At 35.2% G+C, this 25,866-nt stretch overlaps 2 protein-coding genes across 2 annotated transcripts in view; both read left to right on the top strand.

The window, feature by feature from the left end:
• LOC136034984 (protein strawberry notch-like) overlaps positions 1-7,366 on the top strand; it is a 91,748-nt gene extending 84,382 nt beyond the window's left edge. The window contains exons 20-21 of the mRNA XM_065716553.1: positions 2,848-3,157; positions 7,157-7,366. Of these exons, the coding sequence (XP_065572625.1) occupies positions 2,848-3,157; positions 7,157-7,248 (402 nt within the window). The 3' untranslated portion in view covers positions 7,249-7,366. The remainder of the gene's footprint in view (positions 1-2,847; positions 3,158-7,156) is intronic.
• A 6,230-nt stretch (positions 7,367-13,596) lies between these two features.
• LOC136034980 (methylosome subunit pICln-like) overlaps positions 13,597-25,866 on the top strand; it is a 28,465-nt gene continuing 16,195 nt past the window's right edge. Inside the window, exon 1 of the mRNA XM_065716544.1 lies at positions 13,597-13,757. Coding sequence (XP_065572616.1) covers positions 13,636-13,757 — 122 coding nt within the window. The 5' untranslated portion in view covers positions 13,597-13,635. The remainder of the gene's footprint in view (positions 13,758-25,866) is intronic.

The following is a 25,866-nucleotide window of genomic DNA, read 5'->3' as shown; positions in this document are numbered from 1 at the left end:
GTGTCGCACCGGCCAGATACCTTACAGTACCCACTTTGCGCCGTACATGGCCGTATATGTGAAGCCATACATGGCTGTACATGTACAGCACCGTACATGGCGCTTTGAAGCTAGATGCAAATCTTACTAAAAGCAAAAAAGAAACGGTTAGTCAAGATGTAAATGTCTTAGATTCCAATTCGATAGTCTGTGAGACAAACAGAAAAAGGTCTTCAACGGGAACCAATACCTAAGATCAGCTTAGGTATTTACAGACAGACACCCCAGCAACAAAAGAACCCTGTAATCAGGTAACGAGGCCTAAACTAACTTCGAAACCCCCACCCCCAAATGCGCAAATATATAGCCCAAATTCGAATTTATTTTGTCACCCGCCATTTGTTTTCCACTGAACGTTAGCTAATTGTTTCTCAATATAGACAGGTAAAACCATTTTGTACTTGAGTTTTACACAGCGTAAACTTAAGTGTTGGTGGTATAATATATAAGTACCTTTTAATCTATCACTCATTCTGTTATTAGTATTTAAGATTAATATCTTATGCCCAAAACCTAGAGTAAAAGAAAATCAGACTCAAACTAAGTTTCAGTAAATAAGAGAAAAATGTATGATCTTAAAGGGTCCATTTATTTCTGAGTATAACGACGGTTATATTGGGGAAAAAAAGGACTTGGGTAGTATGTTCATCTAATTTATACCTTGATAATGAAAGTATCTCCAAATTTACTATATCCCCTCCCCTCTCTCTGCATAGGTACTAAGCTTTCCCTTTTTCATTTTAGAAAATTTTTTCGATCTAACTCTTTTATATTTTCAGACCTTTGAAAAATGAAACAGAATAGCAAAAAAAAAATTAAATTTAACTTGCGATCCAGCTGTCTAAAATAATCCTCTTTGCGTCGATGCTCCGAATTACAATGAACTCAAACGTGTCCTTACGTGACTTGCTTAGGAAGAGAGGTCAGTAGCTCAATGATTTATGTCTGGTTTCTGATATTTAATAAATGATTAAATCCCTAATGATCACTAATGATAAATCCCTAGGGGGTGGCAACCCTAAACAAAAGGGGATTTTTGTGGAACCGATTTTTTTTTTTTTTAAGAAAACAGATTTTTGGGGTCATATGTCACTTGTCTTTGTATGCTATTAAACTTTGTTTTGTGAGATCTAACCTAAGTGAAATTCTTGAATGTGTTTAGTTTAAGAAACAAGTACCGTTAAAAACTCACTGTTTGATTCTAATGGAATTTTGTTGAAGTTATACAATCTAGAGGCATTGATTTATTGATTTATCATGACCAAATACAAACAAAAAATCAGTTTTTTTGAAAATTGCCATATTTGCTTCAAATCGTTAATATCACTCTTGTTTAAAACCGTATATCTATAAACTGAACCCACTGTGACAAAATTAAAAACCAGAAAAGCTCATGGAAAATATACACTTTGGGTTATATATATATCTGAGTGTTAGGGATGAGGATACTCAGGTATGGAAATGGTTCCAAAGATCCTGCCTGCCAGTAGCAGAATTCGGCAAACTTGTGTTTTGACAGCTTTTTTGCGCAAAAATTATTTGTATATGTTATTAATTATTATATACAATACATTATTGTTATTAATATAGTAATGACAATAATGTAATGTATTGTTATTAATATACAAAATTATTTGTATATGTAAAAGTGGTATTTTCAGACAAAATCTGCCAACAAATTTGAAAACTGTCAAGAAGCATTGCTATTTTGCTACCCCACTTTTTGCATGGCGGGTTACTTCTTTAATTGTGGTTAGTTTGAAACATTGATTGTTGTATCATTTACCGAACGGCAACAAATGTTTAGTTTTGGGTCAGTATCTTTTTATTTCCTTATTATGGGATGTAAAATCAAAATAGTTAGTTTCAAAAATATTGAGCAGAATCATGAGCAATTACAGCCTAGAATGGTGTATATCCTGTTCCTACGAGTCATACGAGTTATCTGTTCTTCTTTTTCTTCTTCATTAAACGTCTCGACTGACTGTTTCTTAACTGTAGAGTTAAACAACCATATGATTTTTAGCATTTAATTTCTCAATGCTAAATAATGTTAAAATTGTGAGGGGCTAAGCTTTGAAAAAGGTTTCGTGCCTGAAAGACATTGTATTTCATTATAATGTCTTATTTAGAAGACCGTTGAAAACAACAGAAATACAGGAAAGTAAAATCCTCTTTGAATTGTTGTCTAATCTTTATTGTCGCTAACAGATTGAGTTAGCTAATTAGTGATGGTAAGATAGTCAAGCAAGCGAGTCGAGTCTAGATGGTAAGATAGTATAAGCAATATTTTTTTTTTTTCAAATTTAGTCGTTATCAAGAAGACCTTTTGAGAAACTTTTAGCGGAGAAGTTTCGTTCAATTGGGTGTCGAGGATCACTCCTGGGTTGGTGGGTGCCATTGACCAATCTAAAACTCTAATGTTGATACCCAGATGGTGATGAAGCAAGAGGATACTAAAAGTAGTCTCTTGAAACTGAAAGAGAAAGTATTCGGACAGTGTGAAGTTAGATGCAGACCCACTATACTTTACCCCCATTCCCTTAAATGTGCCAATATTGCCCAAATTTGTTTCTAAACTATTATATTTTTATCTTACTTTGGTATATTTTGTTAGGAGCGTCAGAGAAACATATTGGAAGAACCTTAGGTTGGGCATATATCATAAAACTATATCATACATGTATGCGTATATCATACCAGTACCAAAACAACAACTTAAAGTTAACAGAACTCCCGATATTGGATCTCGGAAGTGCACATTTTATTTTGCCAGTAGTTTTTTCTACTGACCGATTTCTATTTCAGAGTAAAACAGTGCCATTAGCCGATTTAAAACGGCGATATCGTCAGGTTCATGCCGATGAAGCTAGAGAACACTGGGAGAAACACTACGAGCATTCCCAGGAAAATTGTATTCATGTCTATTGGACTGGTCGGTGTCGAAAGAAGCTTATTACGGGTGATTGTACTTTGGGCAAGCGCCGTTGTAACTATTGGATGCTTACAGGGAGTATTATGGCTGTTTGGCCGAAGTTAGAGTCTATAGCACAAGCCACCCAGCAGAGTCAGTTGCTTCAAGTAGTTCGAATGAAGACAAAAACACAAAAAGTTGTCGGTAGGTATCTTTAGTCAAAAAGTTTTGAATGATATTCTTAAATGGCCCAGTCTAACTTTATTGACAGATATAATTCAGTAAGGTGTATATGTTAAAATTTCGAAATAACAGATTTTGTTAAACGCTTGCAAGTCAAAACAGCCTCTGGGGGGGGGGGTATCTGGGAACCTGGCTAGGATGGACTGCCGATTAGAAAGCCAGATTTTGTTTAAAATATTTCATTCCAGGAAAGCATACCTTTTCCTCTTTTTTTCTTTTTTTTACATAAAGGGGTGGATGAGATTATTTATTAAGACTTACACTCCCACTGGCTATGTCTGATTCAAACTCATTAAGTGTCACACTTAAGATGTCAAGTTGCGAATTAATGGCATTCCGAAATGAATTTTGAGGCAAGAGCCGGTTGTAAATAAGCCTATAATAGGCATGCAAATCACCCACCTCATAGTTGCTAATAAGTGGATGTTTGATTTCTAAAACTGTACCATATTCTATACTGTAATACTGGGTAGCTTTCAGAACTCAAGTGGGAATGGTCGTACACTATTTGTTATTATCTTCAACCTAAAAAGGCAGATAGAATCATTTTGTTCCTAAAACTTCTCATAATACATAAGAGGTATTAACATTGTACACCCTCTGCAGCGCGCACTAAGAGTGTTTCAATTTTGGTTATCTCTATTCTGATTTTGGCCTCGAGCTTGTGATCAGAAAGCTCAGAAAGCTTTATAAACCAATGTTGATGGAGATAAAAAAAAGAATTCGGCTAACGCAAAATAACTTTTTTGATTTTTGACATCTTCGTTACAAAATTAGCCTCAGACTTGTAATTAGCTGGCTCAAACTTTTGAATTGTATTTCCAGTGAGACGAATGTGTGGGGGGGGGGGCTAGAAAAGGCACAGATCTTTGGGCCTATCTGCCGTAGAAATTGAAAACTTTTCTATGATTCTGATTGCAAAAACGTACAAAATGTTCTTATGTACAGAAGAAGGGGGAGGGTTTGAAGGGGGATCTGGGGAATGGACCCAGGGGCCCTGATTGGTGCTTATTGATCATGCAGGTTGCAAATTTTTGTACGACTGATATCAACAGGGTGAAAAATATTCACCTATTTCTGCCGAAGTGTATCAATGAAGCCTCTGTTTAGCATGGACTGTTTGTATTATTCGGGCCTTTTTCCTTGGGGACGTACTTACCTTATCCCAGGATTATAATCTTGGAACTTTTGGCGTTTTTAGTAAAATGGCTGTCTTAAAACTTTGATAAAGGACGGGAGGGGGCACATGGAGAGGATGGTGAGGCTGTCCTCTTTTTTGTTTTGGTCCTTGAAAGAGACATTAGACCTCTGAATTATCGATGGAATGAGCCAGTCTTCGACTTTCTAACGACCATCTGTTCTATATGATGATTCATAGATGAAAAACAAAATAATACGTAGTAAGCTCGAACCTATGGCTTGCTCTATTTTTTTCTAAATAAATAAATAAATATCGATCTTATTAAGTTAATATTAAGTCTTATGAAGGTAGCCTATTGTGTTGACTATTATCCTCCTCATCCGTTTTAATGGCACTTGGTGTTTACCAAGTGAAATATAGCGATCGCAATTTCTGTCCGTCTGTCGGTCCCGGTTTTGCTAGCTCGGGCACTTCCAGATTAGCTAGGACGACGGAAGTTGGCAGGCGTATCGGGGACCAGACCAGATAAAATTAGGAATAGTCTCTTCCTCGATTCGACCATATGGGGGGGGAGGGGGTGCGAGCGAACGAGACAGTTGAGAAGAATTTTATTTGCCGATAAAACAAATGTTTGTTCTTCTTAACTGTGGTTGCTGGTCTAGGGGTATGATTCTCGCTTAGTGTGCGAGAGACATCATGTTCGAATCTCAGATCACACCAATTTTTACATGAAGAAGATCCGAAACTAGATATGTGATCAATATAGCGATCGCTAAAAGTTTGCATGCGTATCAGGGACCGGACCAGATTAAATTATAAATAGTCGCTTCCTCGATTTGACCATCTGGGGGAGAGTGGAAAGACGGTTAATTCGGAAAAATATGAAAAATGAGGTATTTTTAACTTACGAACGGGTTGTCGAATCTTAATGAAATTTGATATTTAGAAGGACCTCGTGTTTCAGGGCTCTTATTTTAAATCCCGACCGGATCTGGTGACATTGGGGTAGTTGGAGGGGGAAACTGGGAATCTTCGAAAACGCTTAGAGTGGAGGGATCAGAATAAAACTTGGTGGGACAAACGTTATAATACCGAACAAGAAGAGAATACAGGAACACTGTATTTGCAAGTTTATCTTTGTAATAATTGCCAATAAGCAAAGAACAGCAAAATTGATAACTCAAGGACCAAGTCTAATTTTACGTTCCGACCTCGTCACAAGTGTCGTATGAGCTCTTGGCTCATCCGACCTCGTCACAAGTGCCGTATGAGTACTTGGCTCTTGTTCCGTTCTCTCAAACTTTCTAGATCCTTTTGTTTTACTCGACATTTCCCTTAAGTTTAACTGTTCTTGCCTTGTAAAATTTACTTTCCCCGACAGTTGGAAGCGAGTAACATAAACTCTTAAATTCTTCCCAAAAACACTTGCTGTTTTTGGTTTGATCGTTTAGAACAAATTTAGTACAAAATAATCTCGCATAGTTGCAGATAGTGCTGTTATCCTTCTCGAACTTTGACTCCACCTTTTCGTTATATTACATATGCTAATTCATCTAATGATTTTTGCCTGTTGTTTTGTATCTCTCTCTCTCTCTCTCTCTCTCTCTCTCTCTCTCTCTCTCTCCTCTCTCTCTCTCTCCTCTCTCTCTCTCTCTCTCTCTCTCTCTCTCTCTCTCTCTCTCTCTCTCTCTCTCTCTCTCTCTCTCTCTCTCTCTCTCTCTCTCTCTCTCTCTCTCTCTCTCTCTCTCTCTCTCTCTCTCTTTCTCTCTCTCTTTTTCTTTCTTTCTTTCTTTCTTTATTTATTTATTTATTTATTTTCCATTCTCATCTCTCTATCGAAACCTATTAACTTTATATAGTGTGTTATATGGCACTTGATATTAACCAAGTGACATATAGTGATCGCAAGTTCTGTCCGTCTGTCAGTCCCGGTCTTGCTACTTTAGGCACTTCCAGGTAAGCTAGGACGATGAAATGTGGCAGGCGTATCAGGGACTGGACCAGATTAAATTAGAAATAGCCGTTTTCCCGATTTGACCATCTTGGGAGGGGGGCGGTTAATTCGGAAAAAATAAAAAAATGAAGTATTTTTACTTACGAACGGGTGATGGAATCTTAATGAAATTTGATGTTTGGAAGGATATCGTGTCTCAGAGCTTTTGTTTCAAATCCCGACCAGATCTGTTGATATTGAGGGGAGTTAGAGGGGGAAACCGGAAATCTTGGAAAACACTTAGAGTAGAGAAATCGGGATGAAACTTGGTGGGTAGAATAAGCAAATGTTGTAGACATGTGATTGACCTAACCGTACTGGATCCACTCTGGGGAGTTAGGGGGTGGGGTTTAGTGCTTTGGCGAGTTTGGTGCTTCTGGACGTGCTAGGACGATGGAAACTGGTAGCCGTGTCCGGGAGCTGCACAAATTGACTTGATAAAGTCGTTTCCCCTGATTAGACCATCTGGGGAACTGAAGGGAGAGAAAAAGGAGAAAAAATGAGGTATTTATAACTTACGAGTGGGTGATCGAATCTTAATGAATTTTGATGTTTAGAAGGACCTCGTGACTCAGAGCTCTTATTTTAAATCCTGGCCGGCATTAAGCCTCTGATTTTCCTTTTAAATCAATCTATTGATTCTCAGAATTTTGCTAGAGCTCTTACCATATGTGCTCTTGGCTCTTGGCTCGTCCGGCCTCGTTAAAAGTGCCATATGAGCTATTAGCTCTTGTTTTCTTCTTACATTGGCCTGTAAGTTATTCCATGCCTAACAATTTTAGTAAATGTTCGGCGACAAGTTAACCATGTTCTTTTTCTGTTTTAGGTACTCTGGTTCCGAGGAATGCTGTGTCGTTTCTTATAGAGAGACTTAAGGAGGGTGCACTGTCAACGGGAACAGATTCGTATTCCATTTAGTTTTCCTCAAAATATGTGTAGCGCTGTGATTTCATGTCATTTCTCTTACTAATGTGTTTATAGTGTTCCAACATGGAACAATAAAGAAAAGAACCGAATAAAGAACGATTTTACAAAATCTATTGATAGTTCTTTAGTAGTTAGAGCCCCATAACTCTTGTCAGTGGCTGGTTAAGCATAAATCTTTGCTTGTCTGATTTTCAATTAATTATTGGCTATCGGCGCTTTCTTCCCATTTTGCCTCGCTCTGTCAAAATTATAGTTATCAACTACTTATCAGATAATTTTTTTTTATTTTTGATTGGTCAGATCAGTTTTTCAAATAGTGAGATAAGATCAGTTTTTTTTAATCGGACCATAAGCCCGCATGAGTCCCGATCATGAGTCCGCATAAGCCCATGCGGACTATGCATTTTCAAGTAAACAAACGAAGAATAAACAGGACTTTACATCATAAACGTTAAATGCCTTAAAACAAAAATCATGTAAAATTTACTACAGAATGCATTAACACAAATGGCACAGAATGAATAATTGTTCATTGACTATTAGGTAAAACTCGGACTTTCAACCAAGGCCGACGCTGAAAATATCGTATCTCAAAGCCGTAGCATAGCTATACTTGTATACACTGTAAACTGTTTAAATGTTGTTAATTTTTTAATGTTGTACTTTTTTGTCAACTAAATTAATAGGTATATGCAGAAAATATGTGTTGTTCAGCGGCTTTTTATTGTTTCGAGCAAAGAGTATGGGTAATTTATAAAGAGTTAAAACTGGAGCTAGTGCCGATCATCACCCGACCAAGTCGCCAACACCATCTAGCGTTTGCGTCCTTGACATTTGTCAATGTAATAATAAGGCAAAATCTGTGTAATTAGCCAAATTAGCGTAGAAGTAAGTGCTCGATCTCATTTTTTCAAAAATAAAACAATCAAGAAGCTTGAAAGTGTTACTAATACAGTTGCCTTAGATTTGAGGTTTCTTAAACCCTCATTTTGCCTAATTTTTCTAGACAGTGAAGAGGCCACGAGAACATGGTTAACAAATATCTGAGTGGTTAAATAGTACAATTCATCAGCTATTTAAAATGAGCAAAAGAGAAAAATTGCAAAGAATAAGCATTGCTTATTGCAATTGTAATACACGTATTAGTAATCTGATTGCAAATTTGTTGGGTTTTTTTCTCTCTCTATTACTGAGAGTATGGATACTAATATTCAGTAGCTAAAATCAGGGGTTAAATTTGCTATGGTGCAGGGGGGCAACTATCCTCTTCAGATCCTAGTGTCCCGACCCACGTCCCCCCCCCCCAGATGAAATTTATTTTGTTCAAAATCTTGGCAAAACTAAGATAGACTTGTATAATTCAAGCATCCAGAGAAACAGGTCAGTTTTCTTTGATGTATCTACGCGTTTATAGTACTATATGACTCATTTTTCACTGTCAACTTCACTTGAATTTGGAAAGTTGGCTCCAACTTTGCCATCCTCTATCCCCCCCCCCCCCCAGAATTTCGACGAAATTTCACAACTGGCCAAAATTTTATTTGCGATTGGTTTGTTAATTTGTCCAAAATGTTCCTGTTTTTTTGCTTCTTTGTTCTTGAAGTGTTTCTCCTTTTTTTAAAAGGACGCCATTGAAGAAACTATCGAAGCTATGGTAAAACTAAATAAAATAAAAATAAGTTTTTTTTTAACTGAAAGTAAAGAGCAACATTAAAATTTAAAAGGAACAGAAATTACTCCGTGCATGAAAGGAGCTGTTCCCTCCTCAACACCCCGCTCTTTACTCTAAATTTTGACTCTTTCTTTCAACTCTACTTTACAAAACAGTAAACAACTCATGGACCACTTGGTCGATACGATCACCCCTGGAAAAAAAAAACAAATAAACACACACCCATGATCGGTTTCTGGCAAGAAATACGAAGTTCTACATTTTTGTAGATAAGAGCTTGAAACTTCTACAGTAGGGTTCTCTGATACGCTGAATGCGATGATGTGATTTTCGTTAATATCCTGTAACTTCTAGGGGGTGTTTCCCCCCTGTTTTCCAAAATAAGGCAAATTTTCTCAGGCTGGTAACTTTTGATGAGTAAGACTAAATTTGATGAAACTTGTATATTTAAAATCAGCATAGAAACCTGATTCTTTTGATGTATCTATTGGTATAAAAATTCTGTCTTTTAGAGTTTGTTTACTATTGAGACGGATCGCTTCTTACTACAGTTCGTTACCACGAACTGTTTTGAAAAAAGATCCCATAATACTTCCAAGTGTGTGCCCTTGATCTTCTGAACAAACCATAATGTTGATAATAAAAAACCTACTCTAAAAAAAAAACTTCCATTCGGTTTATTTGTTTAATTTGTCTATAGTTGTATTGGCTAATCATAGAAAGTATGCTAATGTCGGATTTCGGGCATAATGCGTTTTGCGGAGCGATGTATTTTCTTTGCAAGGGGGATAGAAAGGATTAGCGAGAAAAAACGCACTTCAAGTCAGAATAATCAATTTGTTCACTTGTATAAAATAGAAGAGGATAGGTACAAGCTTGGAACATTGTTAAAGCACCAGAAAGCATAGATTGTAGGGTGTTTGTGAAAAAGTGGTAAGAGAAGATAGCTACTTAGGTTAGATTATCAAATAGGTTCTTAAGTTAACAGGAACATGTATCTGACCAGTTATCGAATTCAAAGTTTGAGTATTTGATAGATAGCGGATCTTTGTCCCATAAGAAGTGATCTTTAGGGTGTCCCAAATCTCTGGTAAAAAAAAAATGGTAAGTCTTACCTGACAAGACTGAACAGCCGAAAAAGAATGAAGCAAAAAAGTTGCTTTGGCAAACAAAGATACAAGAATCAAAAAGACGAGCCTTGGAAGAGCAAAAAGATCCAAGAAAGCAAACGTGTTTCTACTGAAATATGTATGTGTTTTTCCAAGAATTAAGTGTTCTTTTCAATGGCCGTGTTTTCAAGTACTAAGTACTATTATTAGGTTAATGTAGTGTTTCATTTAAGTATTTTATGATGATCGCTGATAAAAGTTTATGCTATTTGCACCTTTTGTTTATGATATTGTACTGTGTTCATGGCCGTATAAATGGCTTTAAAATACACTTCTTTATCTATTGTCCAGTTAATTTAAGAACTGGCTTAAGCTCTTTATTGCAGCCGTCCATGGGATCCTCCAAATATATTTAAAGTCAGTCAACCTACATGAGTCAAGCAAACCCACTGGGTGTTTCGTTTGTTCATTGCACTGGGGTTTATTGGGAAGTTTGACGACCTGTAGATTATTTTCATATACAGCTAATATGCATAGGTATGTATCTTTGGGCATGTATCTTTCTTGTATTCTAAGCCTGGAATATTGTGGTTTAAAAACATGTGTTTAAAACTTTTAATGATAAAAACAACTTCATTCGATTGGAAATGTCTACATAAACTAGATTTAATTCTTCTTTATTTAAAGAAACGTCTAATTTTCTCAAATTCCATTAGTGGAGAAAATGGGACACTCGGTTTTTGCTAGTTTTATGGAAACCCTATATAGCAGAATCAGTATTTGGGGGATATGAAAATATACTTCAAAGGGGGAGCAAACTGGAAAAAATGGTATCACAATGGCTTTGTTTGTATTAGTTCAGAGGATGAAGAGAGGAGTATACAAAAATACAAGAGTCACACCAAAATAGAAAAAAAAACATAAAAGTTTAGCCCAAATATAGTTAAAAATTGCTAAAACAATCGCAATTAAATGAAGAGAGAAGAAAGATCCGATCGGGCAAACAAATAGCATTTCATTATCAAAACAAAGGTGAATTTAATAGAAAAAAAAATCTGAATACACATAACTACCAAGTTGAAGTTAATATACACGTGCCAGAGGTTTCCAAAAATTAAGTAAGGAATAAGAAAGTGAAAAAAAAAACAATCACGCTTATGAAATCCACTAGTCATCAAGGCATCCAACGAAGTATTTTCCAAATAAGCCGATGCTACAAAACCAGCTGAATAATTTCTAGGTTACTTTTTTTCATTGATCCATTCTTAGCTTTCGTTTGAATTTTCGATGCATATCGGGTGCTTTCCAAAAAATTTCCGCTAGGCTTGAAATATATTTACTGATTAAAACTTTTCATAAATTTTTGAGTTTTCTCATTATCATTTTCCAAACAACAAATACAATGCACAAATGACAATGTTTCCCATTCGGATCTTAATTTGAAGTAATCTGCCTCTCCTATAACAAATACCCTTTTTGGCATTGGTGGACGGTTCTTTTCGTAATGATAGAAAAAAAAATTCTCCGTTTCCACATGAATAAACTTGGAAGACATATGAAACAAAGCTAAATTTCTGTAATATAGCAGTTATTGATTTAGTGAACACAGGTTGTTGTTTTTTTTTACGTATACCACGCTAAATGTTTCAATAAACAACAAAGAGAGATAAAACTCCACAAAAAAAAACCTCAAAGAGACTGCGGCCAGTATAGAGAAAAGAGATGAAAGACTAAAATAACACCAATATTTCACTTGTTTCTAAACTAAGCGTCCTCAGCACAAGATAAAAAGAAAAAAACCACCACCAATAATAATAAATTCAATTGTCGCTACTGATTTACGTAGGGAAAAGAAGCTATTAGAGTTTTTTCAATGAGAACATCAAATTGGATGTGTTCAGTTGCATGTTGCTTTGATGTTCTCATTGAAGTAACTCTAATAGCTTCTTTTCCCTACGTGGATCAGTAGCGACAATTGTATTTATTATTATTGGTGGTGGTTTTATTTGTTTTTAGTTTAGTGTTTTTTTCTTTTTATCTTGTGCTGAGGATACCCAGTTTAGATACAGGCGAAATGTTTGTGTTATTTTAGTCTTTCATCTCTTTTCTCCCTACTGGCTGCAGTCTCGTTTGAGGTTTTTTTGTGGAGTTTTATCTCTCTTTGTTGTTTATTGTCATGTCTGGCCAGTTCGGCTTAAGAACTTTCATTAAATGTTTCGAATAAAATCGTCAACATAGTGAGCAAAACAGAAATATACTGAAGGAATCCGGCAATGGCACGTATACCGCAAGTGATGACAATCTAAATGTGCAATTTAATGCTTGATTTTTTACTCATACTACCCTCAATGCAAACTCTTTCATAAAAAATACATTAAAACGTATAGGCAATGCACATTGAAATGGTTTAAAAAAAGGATTTCCCAAAGAGTCTGAAACCATTTGAAAATTGTGTTGGATGAAAAATAAAACACCACCATTAGAATCAGCATAGTCAAAAACTTTGTATATGATAATTGTAGTCTATGGTTTTGATCTTGATATGACCCTCCATAATTGCTGGGAAAAGGGTTGTATGTGGCATCGGACGCATCGATATCGAGTGTATTGGTATCATGCATATCGGCATCAAATGTTTTTTCAATCATTAGTGTGTTTTCGGGCACCGGGTTTGAAGTGTGTTTTGAACGGGTTCGACAAAATCATTTTCGCAGTCATCGTGTTCAACCAGCAAAACTATAAAGTGTTTTCATCTTATGGGTTCCAAGCGTGCTGGGCAGGGATTTGTAAAAACTATAACGCGCCGGAATAGCATGGCTGAACATGGGTTCTGAAAAGACATTTACCTGTGCTTAACAAGGCACTCAAAATTATAATCTGTACAACCCGTGTCGAACTCCGTGTTGGATGTGGGTGGTCTGGAAAAGAGGCTATGGTTTTGTGCCTTCTATCATGGTTGCCCCAGTAGCTGCAATCATTGCTGCAGCTGTAGCTGCAACCTAATAAAGAGCAAACCACAGTTTATGGTAATGAAAAGTGGAATATCGCATTTTGAAAAAAAATACGTAATGAGATACAACCAAACTATTATTTTGGTTGACCTTAAAAGTAAAAGTTTATTGCCTAAACAAATTTATGGTGATTTTGAAAAGAACTTCGTTTCTGACTTTCCTCACTAACACGCCATCAGTGACTTCACTATTCTCCTAAAAATCCTAAAAATATTTCGTTCTTCTTATAATTTTCATATTTTAGACTCTGTAGTTTAACATCGAATTGTTCCTGGAAAATTTTGTCTCAGTTTAGTATTCAACTGTTCCTGGAAAGTTTCTCTCCGATTCTCACCCTGAAGTCTCGTCATGACAAGCGTCATGGCAACATATATTCAATTGTCTGTTTCCAATTTTTCGGGGAATGACTGAATTTCTTTCAAAAGTATTCAGTTATATTAAAATCCAATATCAGCTCGAATTTTCCATTTGTTTTGCAGCTCGATTTTACTTATTTATTCTTCCTTTGAGAATGACTACCAGCTGAGATGTGAAAAGGGTTAAAATTGCTCTTTAGTGAAGAAACAGAAGAAACTGTTGGATAAAGATGCCGGTGCTGGGGAGCGTTCACACGCCTCAGGAAGAAGGAATTAAAGTAAAAGATGGGCATACTGAGCTGGTTATCAATGAAACAAATTATGGAGCAGGAACTTTAATAATTTCTGAACAGTAAGAATGGTGTTGGCCTTTAAAATCTTTTTGGCTAGGCACTTCTAGCTTAAGCAGGCTAGGCCTAGTTTTCAACATTAGCCTAAGATAAAATATCCGATAGACCATCTGGCTAGTGAATCCAGGGTTTTGCTTTGAATTGTTCGTTTTTACTTTGTTTTTGCTAGCTAGAAGATAAACAACTTAACCTTGGAAGGAACCTTGCCTAGTAGAGATCAGAGGAGCTTGACATTGCCCCAAGCCTGTTAAATGAAGATGGTTTGGTAAATATTTCACAGTTCATGTAGGTTAATTGACCTATAAATTAAGTGAACATATCACTTGATGCCTTTTTATATGTTCTCTATGAATATAATGATAGCCTACCTTCTATTGCAAATTCAAATTTAATCACTTTTTTTACCCAACCTAACTACCCTAGTAAATTTAATGCAGTTCATATAATTGACTTACCAATAAGGTGGACATACCACTCAATGCCTTTTATTGTGTTCTTTATGGATATAGCCTAATAATCACTTAAGCACTTTTTAACATAGCCCAACCTAAACTAAACTAACCTTATTATTACTAATTTTAGCACTTAGAAAATGTAGCATCATTTTTTTCAAAAACAACCAAGGAAAGATGGTGCTGAGAAAACATAGTATTATTTTGTCAAAAACAACCAATAAATCATACTTTAATTGAAAGTCTGTTGTTTTTAAGAGCCCAAAGTGCTTAAATTTGAATTTACAGTAAAAGCAATTACTATATTTGTCAAGAACATAAAGAAAGGCACCAAGTGGTATGTTCACTTTGTTTGTAAGTCAGTCATATGAACTGTCATAATTTTACCACTAACCCAACCTAACTATAAATAATTTTGGCACTGAGAAAATGTAGTATTATTTTGTCAGAAAACAGCATTGAGAAAATGTAGTATTATCTTGTTATATATGACAAATAACTCATGCTTTAATTGAAAATTGGTCATTTTTAATAGCTCAAAAAGTGCTTAAATTTGAAGTTGCAATAGAAGCAATTATTAAATTTGTAAAGAACATTAAAAAAGGCACCAAGTGATAAGTTCATTTTATTTGTAAGTCAATTATTTGAACTGTCATAATTTTACCACTAACCCAACCTAGCTATAAATAATTTTGGCACTGAGAAAATATAGTATTATTTTGTCAGAAAATGGCCTAGAAAACAGCATTGAGAAAATGTAGTATTATTTTGTCATAAATGACAAATAACTCATACTTTAAAGTCATTTTAATAGCTCAGAAAGTGCTTAAATTTGAACTTTTAATAGAAGCAATTATATTTGTAAAGAATATAAAAAAAGGGCACCAAGTGGTATGTTCACTTAATTTGTAAGTCAGTTGTATGTACTGTCATAATTTTACCACTAATCCAACTTAACTATAAATAATTTTGGCACTGAGAATATGAAGTATTATTTTGTCAGAAGACAGTATTGAGAATATGAAGTATTATTTTGTCAGAAGACAGTATTGAGAAAATGTAGTATTATTTTGTCATAGATGACAAATAACTCATACTTTAATTGAACATTTGTCATTCTGAATAGTTCAAAAAGTGCTTAAATTTGAACTTGCAATAGAAGCAATTATTATCTTTGTAAAGAACATAAAACAAGACATCTAGTGGTATGTTCACTTAATTGGTAAGTTAATTATATGAACTCTGAAATATTTACCAATGGTTTGACTATGGGCTTGCAACCCAAACCCTGAACCCCAAGGGTGGACCTGCAGGAAGCACATCACAATAACTGACACACAAAGCTTAAGCCTCAGGTATGCCCCCTTTTGTTCATAGTTTAATGTACTTTTTAAAACATTTCAAATAGGTGTAAAATTCTAGTTTGGCTACATTTTGCCATCTTGGATAGGGGCTAGGCTAAGAAAATGAAACTTTCAGGGATGGGTCTACAGACTAAAGTATGTCTTAAGAAGGTATTTTGAAGAACTTACATTCACTCCTTTTCCCTCTATAGTATAGTGACTTTTGATGGCCCTTTAATTTCCTTGTGTTATAAAAAGGAAGCTTTGAAAAATAGATCTTCTGCTGAAACAAAGTACAAGATTAGATTAGATTAATTTATTTCAAAAACATGTATACAAAACATTTTGCTGCACCTGCTAAGAAAGCCCCTTTGGGCTTGTTGGCAGCAGGTGGCAGTCATCTCTACTCTACATATTACTACATACAAAGATTCTACTTATGACACTCACGCATTATTACTATACTTTTGCATCATTACCATACTATTCTTTTGCAAGGAAGAATCTCTTAACAACAGCTTTGAAGGAAGCCAAATGACTCGAATTTCTTATTTCAATTGGAATAATATCCCATACAGAGGGGGCAAAGTTTCTAATCACAAAAGAAGCTCTAGCTGTATTTATAAATGGGTGTACCAGATTTGATGCCCCTCGTGTATTGTGGCTATGAAGATCACAATTAATGGAGAAAAAATTTTCGAAAGAAGAGGGAAGTATATTATTAATAAATTTATATGTGAAAATACTAACTTGGTAGTCTCTTGTTTTTGAAATATCAAAAAGTTGATTCTTAGTATAAAGTTCATTAATATTATGAGTAAATAAAGTTTTAGGTGATAAAAGTTTAACGGCTTTATTTTGGATTTTTTTATAACATGATACAAAATTATTAGCCCATAAAGAGCAACCATAGCAAATATACGGGTAAAAAATAGCAAAATAAAGTAACCAAAGAATTTTATAGGATACTAGGTTTTTAACTCGGCAAAGCACACCCAGAGATCTGGACAACTTTGAAGCTATAATATTCGAATGTGTTTTCCATGATAGATTTTCATCAATCATAAAACCTAAATACTTTGTTACCTTTACTCTTTTTATTTGATTTCCGTTTATTATTAATTCTAAATTAGTTTCAATACTAGATATCCGAGAAAATAGAATGTAGTTAGTTTTATTATAATTTAATGTCAAAAGATTGAAATCTGCCCACTCAATAAACTCGGTCATTGCCTTTATCATTTTATCAAAAAGTAGATCAACTGATGGAGCAGCTACAAGTAAAAGAGTATCGTCTGCAAAAAGGATTATACCAGCCTCTGACAAATAATACTTAATCCAATCAATAAATATTAAAAATAAACGAGGATCTAGTATAGAGCCCTGGGGTACTCCGCAAGTTATCGTACTAGCTTCAGAAGTAAAACACCCATTCACCACAACCTGCTTTTGGTCACTTAAATAAGATTCAAACCAAGACAAACTCTTTCCGGTAACACCGATTTTTTCTAGCTCAAGTAATAACTGTTTATGGTCAATCATATCAAAAGCCTTTTTCAAATCCAGGAATAAGGCAGCTGGAATCAGACCCGCTTCAAACGACGTATTTACCCAGTCAACAAGTTTAATGGTTGCCATTTCTGTGGACATTTTTTTTCTAAAACCAAATTGAGTATTTATAAGAATTGTATTATTTTCAATGTAATCAGTTAGCCTGGATCCTATCACCTTTTCATATATTTTTGAAAAAAAAGGGAGGATAGAAATGGGTCTTTTGTTTGAAGGGTCGTCTCTCTTACCTCCTTTGTGCAATGGTATTATTTTAGCCACCTTCAAAACTTCCAGGAAAATTCCTTTTTCCATAGACTTATTAATCAAATTACATACAACTGGTGTTATAACTGATTTAACTGATTTAGCAATCTTAGGAGAAATCCCGTCTACGCCACTTGAGTTTGATTGAATTCTACTGATAATTGTACTCACTTCACTTATGCTACAATCATTAAAAACCAGCTGATTTTCTACTGGAATTTCCGACTGAACTATTTTGGGAGGCCGCCTAATTCTTTTCCGAGCATCGTCACAAAGTTTCGCTCCCTCACTAGAAAAATAATCACATAAATAATTCGCAACATCATTTGGGGTAGTCAAATTCCCCCTATCTGTTTGTAATTTATTAATAACTTCTATTTTACCCTTTTGACCCAGGAGTGAATTTACTGTTTTCCATGTTTTTTTCATATCACATTTATGCTTCATAAATTCATTTTGTAAATACATTTTTTCGGCTTTCCGTTTTAATCCGTTTAAAGTATTCCGGTAATTTTTGAACTGCTGAAAATTAATGACAGATGGTTCCCCTAGGTATATTTTATACAATTCATTTTTCCGACTTATAGAATTTAGAATGCCCTGTGTAATCCATGGTTTCTTAGGGAATTTCGTACTACCTCTTTTAAGTCTTCTTAGAGGACACGTATCATTCAATATCTTTGTAAATATTGCAACAAAAATATCATACACAACCGATGGGTTATCTTCTTCAAAAACTGGAGATAAAATCTGCATCATCCATTTCTCTCTCAAATTTTTTTAAATTATCATTTCTTAAATCACGAAAATATGTTTTATTTATTTGACCACTCTTATTTATAATCCTGTAAGATTTTTTTATTTTACTAAGAAGAAAAAGATGGTCGGATCCATCCGTGAGTAGAACATCAGCATACAAACTTTCAAGCAGCTTTCCATCCACAAATATATTATCGATAAGAGTTGCAGACTTATCAGTTACTCGTGTAGGAATAGTTACCAGGGGGTACTGGAATGATGAAATAATAGAGTTAAGAAAATCTAGGCGGCTTGTACTTTTAAGGAGGTCAATATTGAAATCCCCCATTACTACTTTATATTTATGATCATTACTAAATTTCTCCATTAAATGCTCCATTTCCTCAATAAAAACATCCTCATTAAATGACGGTGTCTTATAAACTAAACCAACAACTACATTTTTATCAGATTTATCTTCTATTTCAATAAAAAGAGTCTCAAGTCTTCCTTCAAGCCAAAGTGTGAGATCCTCCCTTACCCAATACGAAACTCCTTCCTTTATCAACAAAATTTTATACAACTTTATACAAAGTTGTAAACTTTGTTGTAAAAACAAAGTTATACAAAGTTGTAAAAACTTTATACAACAAAACTGTTTTCAGGTGTACAACTTTGGTCAATTCCAGTTTAGGAGGTTTCAGAGATCTGGAAGTACATTTCCTAATTTAGAAAAAAAACTTGATATGGCTTGAAATTCTACTTAAATAACAGGAATTGCATTTCAGAACTAAAACCAGAGAAAAAAGAAGACAATAACTGAAAATCAAGGTAAAATGTAATTTTGTTTAAAGTTCAATAGGTGTAGACCCAAATAGCCTAGACAACTTTCTAAAGCATAGAAATCCAAAGAGAGTCAACAAGGAACTTGTTAACTCTCTTTAACAAGCTTGCTAATACTTTTTCAGTGTGTATTTTTCACCTTGGATTCATAACTGAAAGTTTCAATATCCTAATCTAATCCCTTTTCAAGATGGCAAAAAGTAGGTAAACTAGAATTTTACCAAAATAAGCTGTATCAGTTGCTACCCTTGAATTTTTTCTTGTTTTTAGTCCTTTAAGAGACTCTTAAGACTAATACCTAGTTCTTCACTTGTTTGGTTAAGGCTAGAGTAGAGGCACTGATTTTGGTAAATCTTCCAATTAATAGAATTTAAGATGGCACAGAAACAGATGTAAGTCTACCTTTAGAATCAAAATTGCATTCTGAATCCATATATAAAACTCAATTATAGCCTATTTCAAATTTACTTTTAAAGAGCCTGAAATCCCTTTCAGGCATCATTGCAAAACAAAAAACATACCATTAGAATCACCACTGTTGAAAACACAAAATAAAAAACTTACACCTTAAACTTGCCCTTACCTTAAACCACAAGGAAAATCATATTTTTCATAGTATCAATTCAGAGTTCAAGGTGTCAACATCTAAATTGGATATTGCATGGACATTATTAATTCAGTAAGTTTTATGTGAAGAAACTCAAAATTTCGCAATAGGGATTATAGTGATGCATAATCCCTACTATACTTATTGACCTGCATAAAGGATTCTATTGCATTATAAGCTTAATGGAGCGCTAAAGGCGATTTTATTTTTTTGGCCTTGCTTATTTAACCCCAGACCTAAGGAGTGAGAAATGTCAATATTTATTTGTCCTGGTTGTGGTTGATCTTGTGGCAAGGGGATTATCCTGCAATGCACAAAATGTCTCAAGATGTTTCACCCACAGTGTGCAGGCATTTCCCCAATTGAGCGTAAAGAAAAACCGAATTGGATTTGCTTAATCTGTTCAAATAATGATGAAGTACATGAATCTTGCATCTCTAATAATAATCCCTGTATATCCCCGATAATCAGCAGTCAAAAATCCATTCCCACTAATTCTAATTCTGTAGCTGAAAATTCATGCAGTCAAAGCGTGGACCTGTCAATCCAGTCTATTTCAAGACCAAATAAACATTCCACTGAAGTAATTGCAAGTGACAATATATCTGACATCACAAGCCAGCCAGTCAATGCATGCAATTTTGATAAGACTTTTGTGTCAGAGACAGGAATTTCGCATGTTGTAGTTAATTCGATATTATTTTTTGCTCTTGATTTGTTGAAAGCAGGAATAAGTGTTGATGAAATATCTAACGCAATGGCAGGATTCTATCGTTTAGAGGAGTTGAATGTAGCAAAAACGCTGCTCACATGTCTGTGTTGTAAAGCTGGTAGATTGCAAGAAAGGAGAGGAAAAACAGCTGAAAAGACTACTGCCTTGGACATAATGTGTGTTATAATAGAACTTGATTTAAAACAGTTCATATGGCCTGTAATCGTCCCATGGAGCTTTAATGAATGTCCAGTATTAAAGCCTGACATCAGCGTCCACCTTGATAAACTTGTTTATGACTATTCCTGAAAGCTTAAAAAAACACTTTCTTCTATTGAGCATATTGAATCTAATTTAGAGAAAAAAATAACGCCTGGCAATGATCTTGATCTCAATCCCCCCACTGTGCCCACCATGAATGGCCGCCTCTCCCACTAAAGACTGTCCCATAGTGATAAAAAACCCACCCACTCTCCTACTGAAGGATCCTGTCTGCCACAAGAAAGAATTTGATAAGACAGGGTGTGCAAATATTCGTTATGTTAAAGCAACTAAGGATAGTGTTATGGTATTGGCACCATGTCGAGATGCATTGAAGCTCAGTTGTGATCTAAAGGTTAATTTTTCTGAAAGCATAATAACTTCCAAGCCTTGGCGATTTTTTGGAATTATCAGGAGTGTGGACATTGATTTTGATGTTAGTGCCTACGCATTGGACTTTCCGGGTATAATCGAGTTTAACCAGCTAGGAAAATTGCAAACTGTAAGAGTTATTTTTCAAACAGAAGAATACCTGCATTTTTACATCAAACATGGCATCAAATTCGGTTATGAGCTTTTCCGAGTGGAACATGATTGTATTCAGCCTAGGCGTTGTATTAAATGTCAAAGTTTTAACCATGTTCAAAATCAGTGTAAATCTGAATGTTTCAAATGTGCCCAATGTAGTGGTAATCACATTTCAACTGAAGACTCCCCATGTCAAGGGCCAGTTAAATGCGCCAGTTGTGGCTCGAATGATCATTCAGTTTACAGCTTTAGGTGCCCGATTTTAAAGAAATTTTGTAAATGAATGTATTACTTTGTATTATGTCCTTTAATTCAAATGGTGTGTTAGGGAAATTACCTGTACTTCATAGTTTTTTGAATGAAAAATCATCGTTATTATGTCTTCAGGAACACCACCTCCTTGATCATTCGTTGAATCTGCTTTCTAGTTTGTCTACTGAGCATGACATTTTTGCTGTTCCCGCTACACCGACTGGTGGATGTCCCTCCGGTGGTTTAGCTACTATTTTACCCAAGTCTCTTAATGCAGCTATTCTAGCAATTGATACAAATTTTTTAGCTTGTAGTTTTTCAAACGTAGTTTTAATTAATTGTTATTTTCTGACTGATTACCATGATGATATTTCTTTTGATGCGTTTACTCAATGCTGTTTTAATCTTAGTCGTTTTGTCTCTAGTTTACAGTCAAATTTGCGTACTTGTATTTTAGATGATTTTAACTGTGATCCAAATATAGCAAATGAAAGGGGTACAATTTTATCTTCTTGTCTTCCTAATTTTTCTGTTTTACTGAAATCCCAGGATTTTACTTATATTCATTGGAGTGGTAGTACAACTAATATTGATCATGTTTTTTCTTCTAACCCAAGTGATCCTTTGTCTGTGGTTACTGTAATTGAAGATTTCCCCGTTAGTGACCACATGCTGCTTCAGTTCCTTATACCCCCTTTGGCTTCTTGTCCTTCCCCAGTTCGTTTTTCTGGTAATAAGCTTCCTAAATTTTTTGATCAGGTTGATTGGAATCCAAATTTTAGACCGCTTTACCAAGAAAGAGTTGGGACTTTAATTGATAAAGTCTATATCCCTGATAGTTTGGATTCAATGGATAGTAATCCCTCTTTGACTACTAATTGTCTTTATTTTGAATTAATCCATTGCTTAAAGTATGGTGCTGCGGCAGTTTTTCCTACTAATAGGATAAGATTGGGCGCGCAGAAACCTTTTTGGAGCATCAATCCTTATTTGGTAAATTCTAATAAGGTGGCTAAACAAGCGTATTGGGAATGGCGGGCCTTCGGTAAGCCAAGAGACTCGCATCCAGTTTTTTTGCTAATGAAAAAGAGAAAGGCTGAATTCCAAGCAGAGCTCCGTCGTCATAATAACCTGGTCATAGAAGAAGCTTCTTCAAACATTGATAACGACTCCTTTGGAATGTTCTCCGAGGCAATAGGCGGATTAACATGCCTGATACTAATTCCACACCATTGCTAAAAGAGTGGGAAAATTATTTTTCTAAGTTGTCGACTTTGTATGATTCTAACAGTGTTGTGTTGCAATTAGATGAAAGGTTGAAGAATTTTTCAACTGATTATAGGATTTCTGAGGATATGTTACATGGAGCAATCAAAACGTTAAAGGCACAGTCGGCTAAGGATCATGATGGCTTATTTGCTAATCACCTCAAACTTGCTCCTTCTTCTTTTCTTATTACTCTACTGGCATTTTTCAACCTTTTACTTACTACTGGTTTGGTACCGTCGTCATTCTATATTGGCATAGTTACGCCTATTCCTAAGAGCAGGAAGAAAGAATTGTCATCTTGTAGTTCCTGGAGGCCAATTACTAAAGGTTCTATGATTGGGAAAGTGTTTGAGTTGTGTTTGAAGGATCTTCTTGAAATTCTTGACATTGGTTCTAATCAAGTTGGTTTCAAGAGAGGTTTGGGATGTGACCATGCCCATGCATCTTTCAGCAAAGTTATTGAAGAAGCAAGAATCTCTGGTCAACCGCTATACGCCCTCTTGATTTATATGAAAGGGGCCTTTGATAACATTTCTCATGCATCCGCTCTGCTCACTTTAATCCATGCTGGATTGCCCCTAGCTGTCATACGAGTCCTTTGCTCTTGGTATTCTGGTTTAAAGATCCGTATCTGTCCGAGTTCGTCTTCATCTCAGTCCAAATTAATTCAAGTGAGTAGAGGAATTAGACAAGGAGGAATTATTTCTCCTTGTATATTCAATTCTTGTTTAGCTACTGCCCTTAATTCTCTTTCCTGCTCGTTTGTTTCATTATCTCGAAATCTGTCTTACATTGCATATGCTGATGACATTATCCTTCTAAGCCGGTCCAAGTCTAGTCTTGTTTCTAATTTTAATATTTTAATTGATTGTTTAAAAGGTTTGGACCTTTCTATCAGTTTTGAAAAATGTAAATTTTTTGTTGTAAATTGTTTAGAGGATAATGTCAGGGCAACTCTTGATTGCGGCAATGGTGTTATTTTTCAGTCGTTGCCAATAGTCACTTATTTGGGATTACCTTATGCTGCTTTGAAAAGAGATTTCAAACCAGTCCTGGTTCAGCATGTTCAGATGAAACTACGCAAGGCATTTGGTCTTTTAATTCGTTTTCGGGGTCTTTACCGTCGGGTCGTCCTTGGTCGTATGTATAGCGCTGTTGCTCTGCCTCACGTATTGTTCCCGTCCCTCCTCTTCCGAAATTTCAGACCTTCTGATCTTTCACCCATTAAAGTTTCTTATTTTAAATTTTGTAAATTTTTACTTGGTTTCCCCCTTTCTTTTAGTAACACTGAGATTGTTTTAAAGCTTAATGTGAAGGATCCTGTAGTCTGTATAAAGAAAAAATATAAAACATTTGAAGATAGGGTGAAAATTAGCCTTTTAGGCCACAATTTATTTCCGTTTTTTAGTAACAGTTCTGGCTCTTCATGATTTATAGGCTAATCTATTTAGCAAGTGTTTTTGTATTTTTTTTTATTTTTTTTTAGTGTTGGATCAATATTTGATAGGTTTTGATTGTAAGTGTTATCAGTTGTTCTTTCTTTATATTATATTGTAGCGTACTCCTCATTTTTTGAGGGAAATAAAGAAAATAAATAAATAGTTATCACTAATTTATTTATCTATTTATTCATCCAATAGCTTGTAAGCATAACATGCAAAATGAAAATCAAAAAGTGGCAACTACTGGAATATTTAACAAAATCAATGATAGACTTATGGTTGACAATATACATCATTGTAAAAAGAGGTGTGTACTAACTCAGTCTTAAAACTAGGAACAGTACAAGCAGTGACACAACTATCAGGTAATGAGTTCCAAAGTTTTATTGAACTATTTATAAAAGACATCTCACCTATTTTGGATTTTGGTTCAGGGGGGGGGGGGTGAAATTTCAATGCATTTTGCCTAGTTGATGTATAATGGCTTCTTTGAAGAAATTTTCTGAATCACCATTTACCATTTACAATACTGTGGACACTTAGAAGATCAGAGTGCTTCCAATAGAAGTGAAGACTTAGCAATCCTAATGCCTCTAAACATTTTGATTATGACAAATTAGAATCAGCTTTGTAGCAAATCTTTGTGCTGATTCAATTTTCTTCCTATTATCTTTAATTATAGGGTAACATACTGGAGATCAATATTTAAAGAAAGGGCATACCTTTGACTTGTATAGTTTAAAAAAAAATTCCACATTAAACTTCAAAAATACTCTTTTAATTTTAGATATTGTAAACTGTGCTCTACTCAAGACGATCATTGTATGCTCATCAAACTTTAATAATGGATCAAATACTATACCAAGATTGCAGATAGTCCTCACCCCTGGTTACCTTGGTACTTTCAATCAAAGAGTGAAGATGCAAATTACCAACAACTTTCTATAGAGATTGTGCATGTCAGCACACTTAGAAGTGTTTAAAACCATATAGTTTATCCTGCACCATTCACTTAAACTTGCTATATTATCCTGGAGTATTGAGCCAACTTTCTTATACAACTTCACATCATCTGCAAAATTTCAACTGTAGAATTTCTTTTAACTGATGGTAGATCATATATATATATATATATATATATATATATATATACTAGCTGTTGGGATGGCGCTTCGCGCCACCCCAACACCTAGTTGGTGGGGCGCTTCGCGCCCCCCCAAGCCCCCCCGCGCGCGTAAGTCGTTACGCGCCATATTAGTTACGCGCCATTGTAGCTGTGTCCCTGTGTCCCACCTGTGAATAGAGATAGATATAAATATATATTTTTAACTACGTAAAACATGCGAATATACAACATTCTTCGCTGTCCCATTGTCTGTGCATATAAATAGCATTTATATTCCCTGTGTCCCGGTCGTCATTTGTGTCCTGGTGTCCCAGTTTGTAATTTCTCTTTGAATGTCCCGGTCGTCATTTATATTCCCTGTGTCCCAGCGTCCCGGTCGTCATTTGTGTGCCGGTCAGTAATTTCTATTCAAACAATCCCTGTGTCTCAGTCGTCAATTATATATCCCGCCTGTGCCCCCGGCGTCCCCTTTGTAGTTGTGTCTCTGTGTCCCGGTCGTCATTTATATTCCCGGTCGTGATTTGTGTCCGGGTGTCCCAGTCTGTAATTTTTCTTTGAGGTTCCCGTTCGTCATTTATATTCCCTCTTTGTCGGTCGTCATTTGTGTCCCGGTCTGTAATTTATCTTTGAGTGTTTTTTCTTTTTAGTTTTTTACATTTTTCATTTTTTTTTCTTCTTTATTTTTCAGCGTCACTATGAAGTACATATCGCCGAACCATTGTT

The sequence above is a fragment of the Artemia franciscana genome, chromosome 13 (genome assembly GCF_032884065.1).
Source record: "Artemia franciscana chromosome 13, ASM3288406v1, whole genome shotgun sequence".
In the NCBI taxonomy this organism is placed as follows: domain Eukaryota; kingdom Metazoa; phylum Arthropoda; class Branchiopoda; order Anostraca; family Artemiidae; genus Artemia; species Artemia franciscana.
Note: the sequence above shows the minus strand (reverse complement) of the source record. Positions and strands in the feature narration are given on the sequence as shown.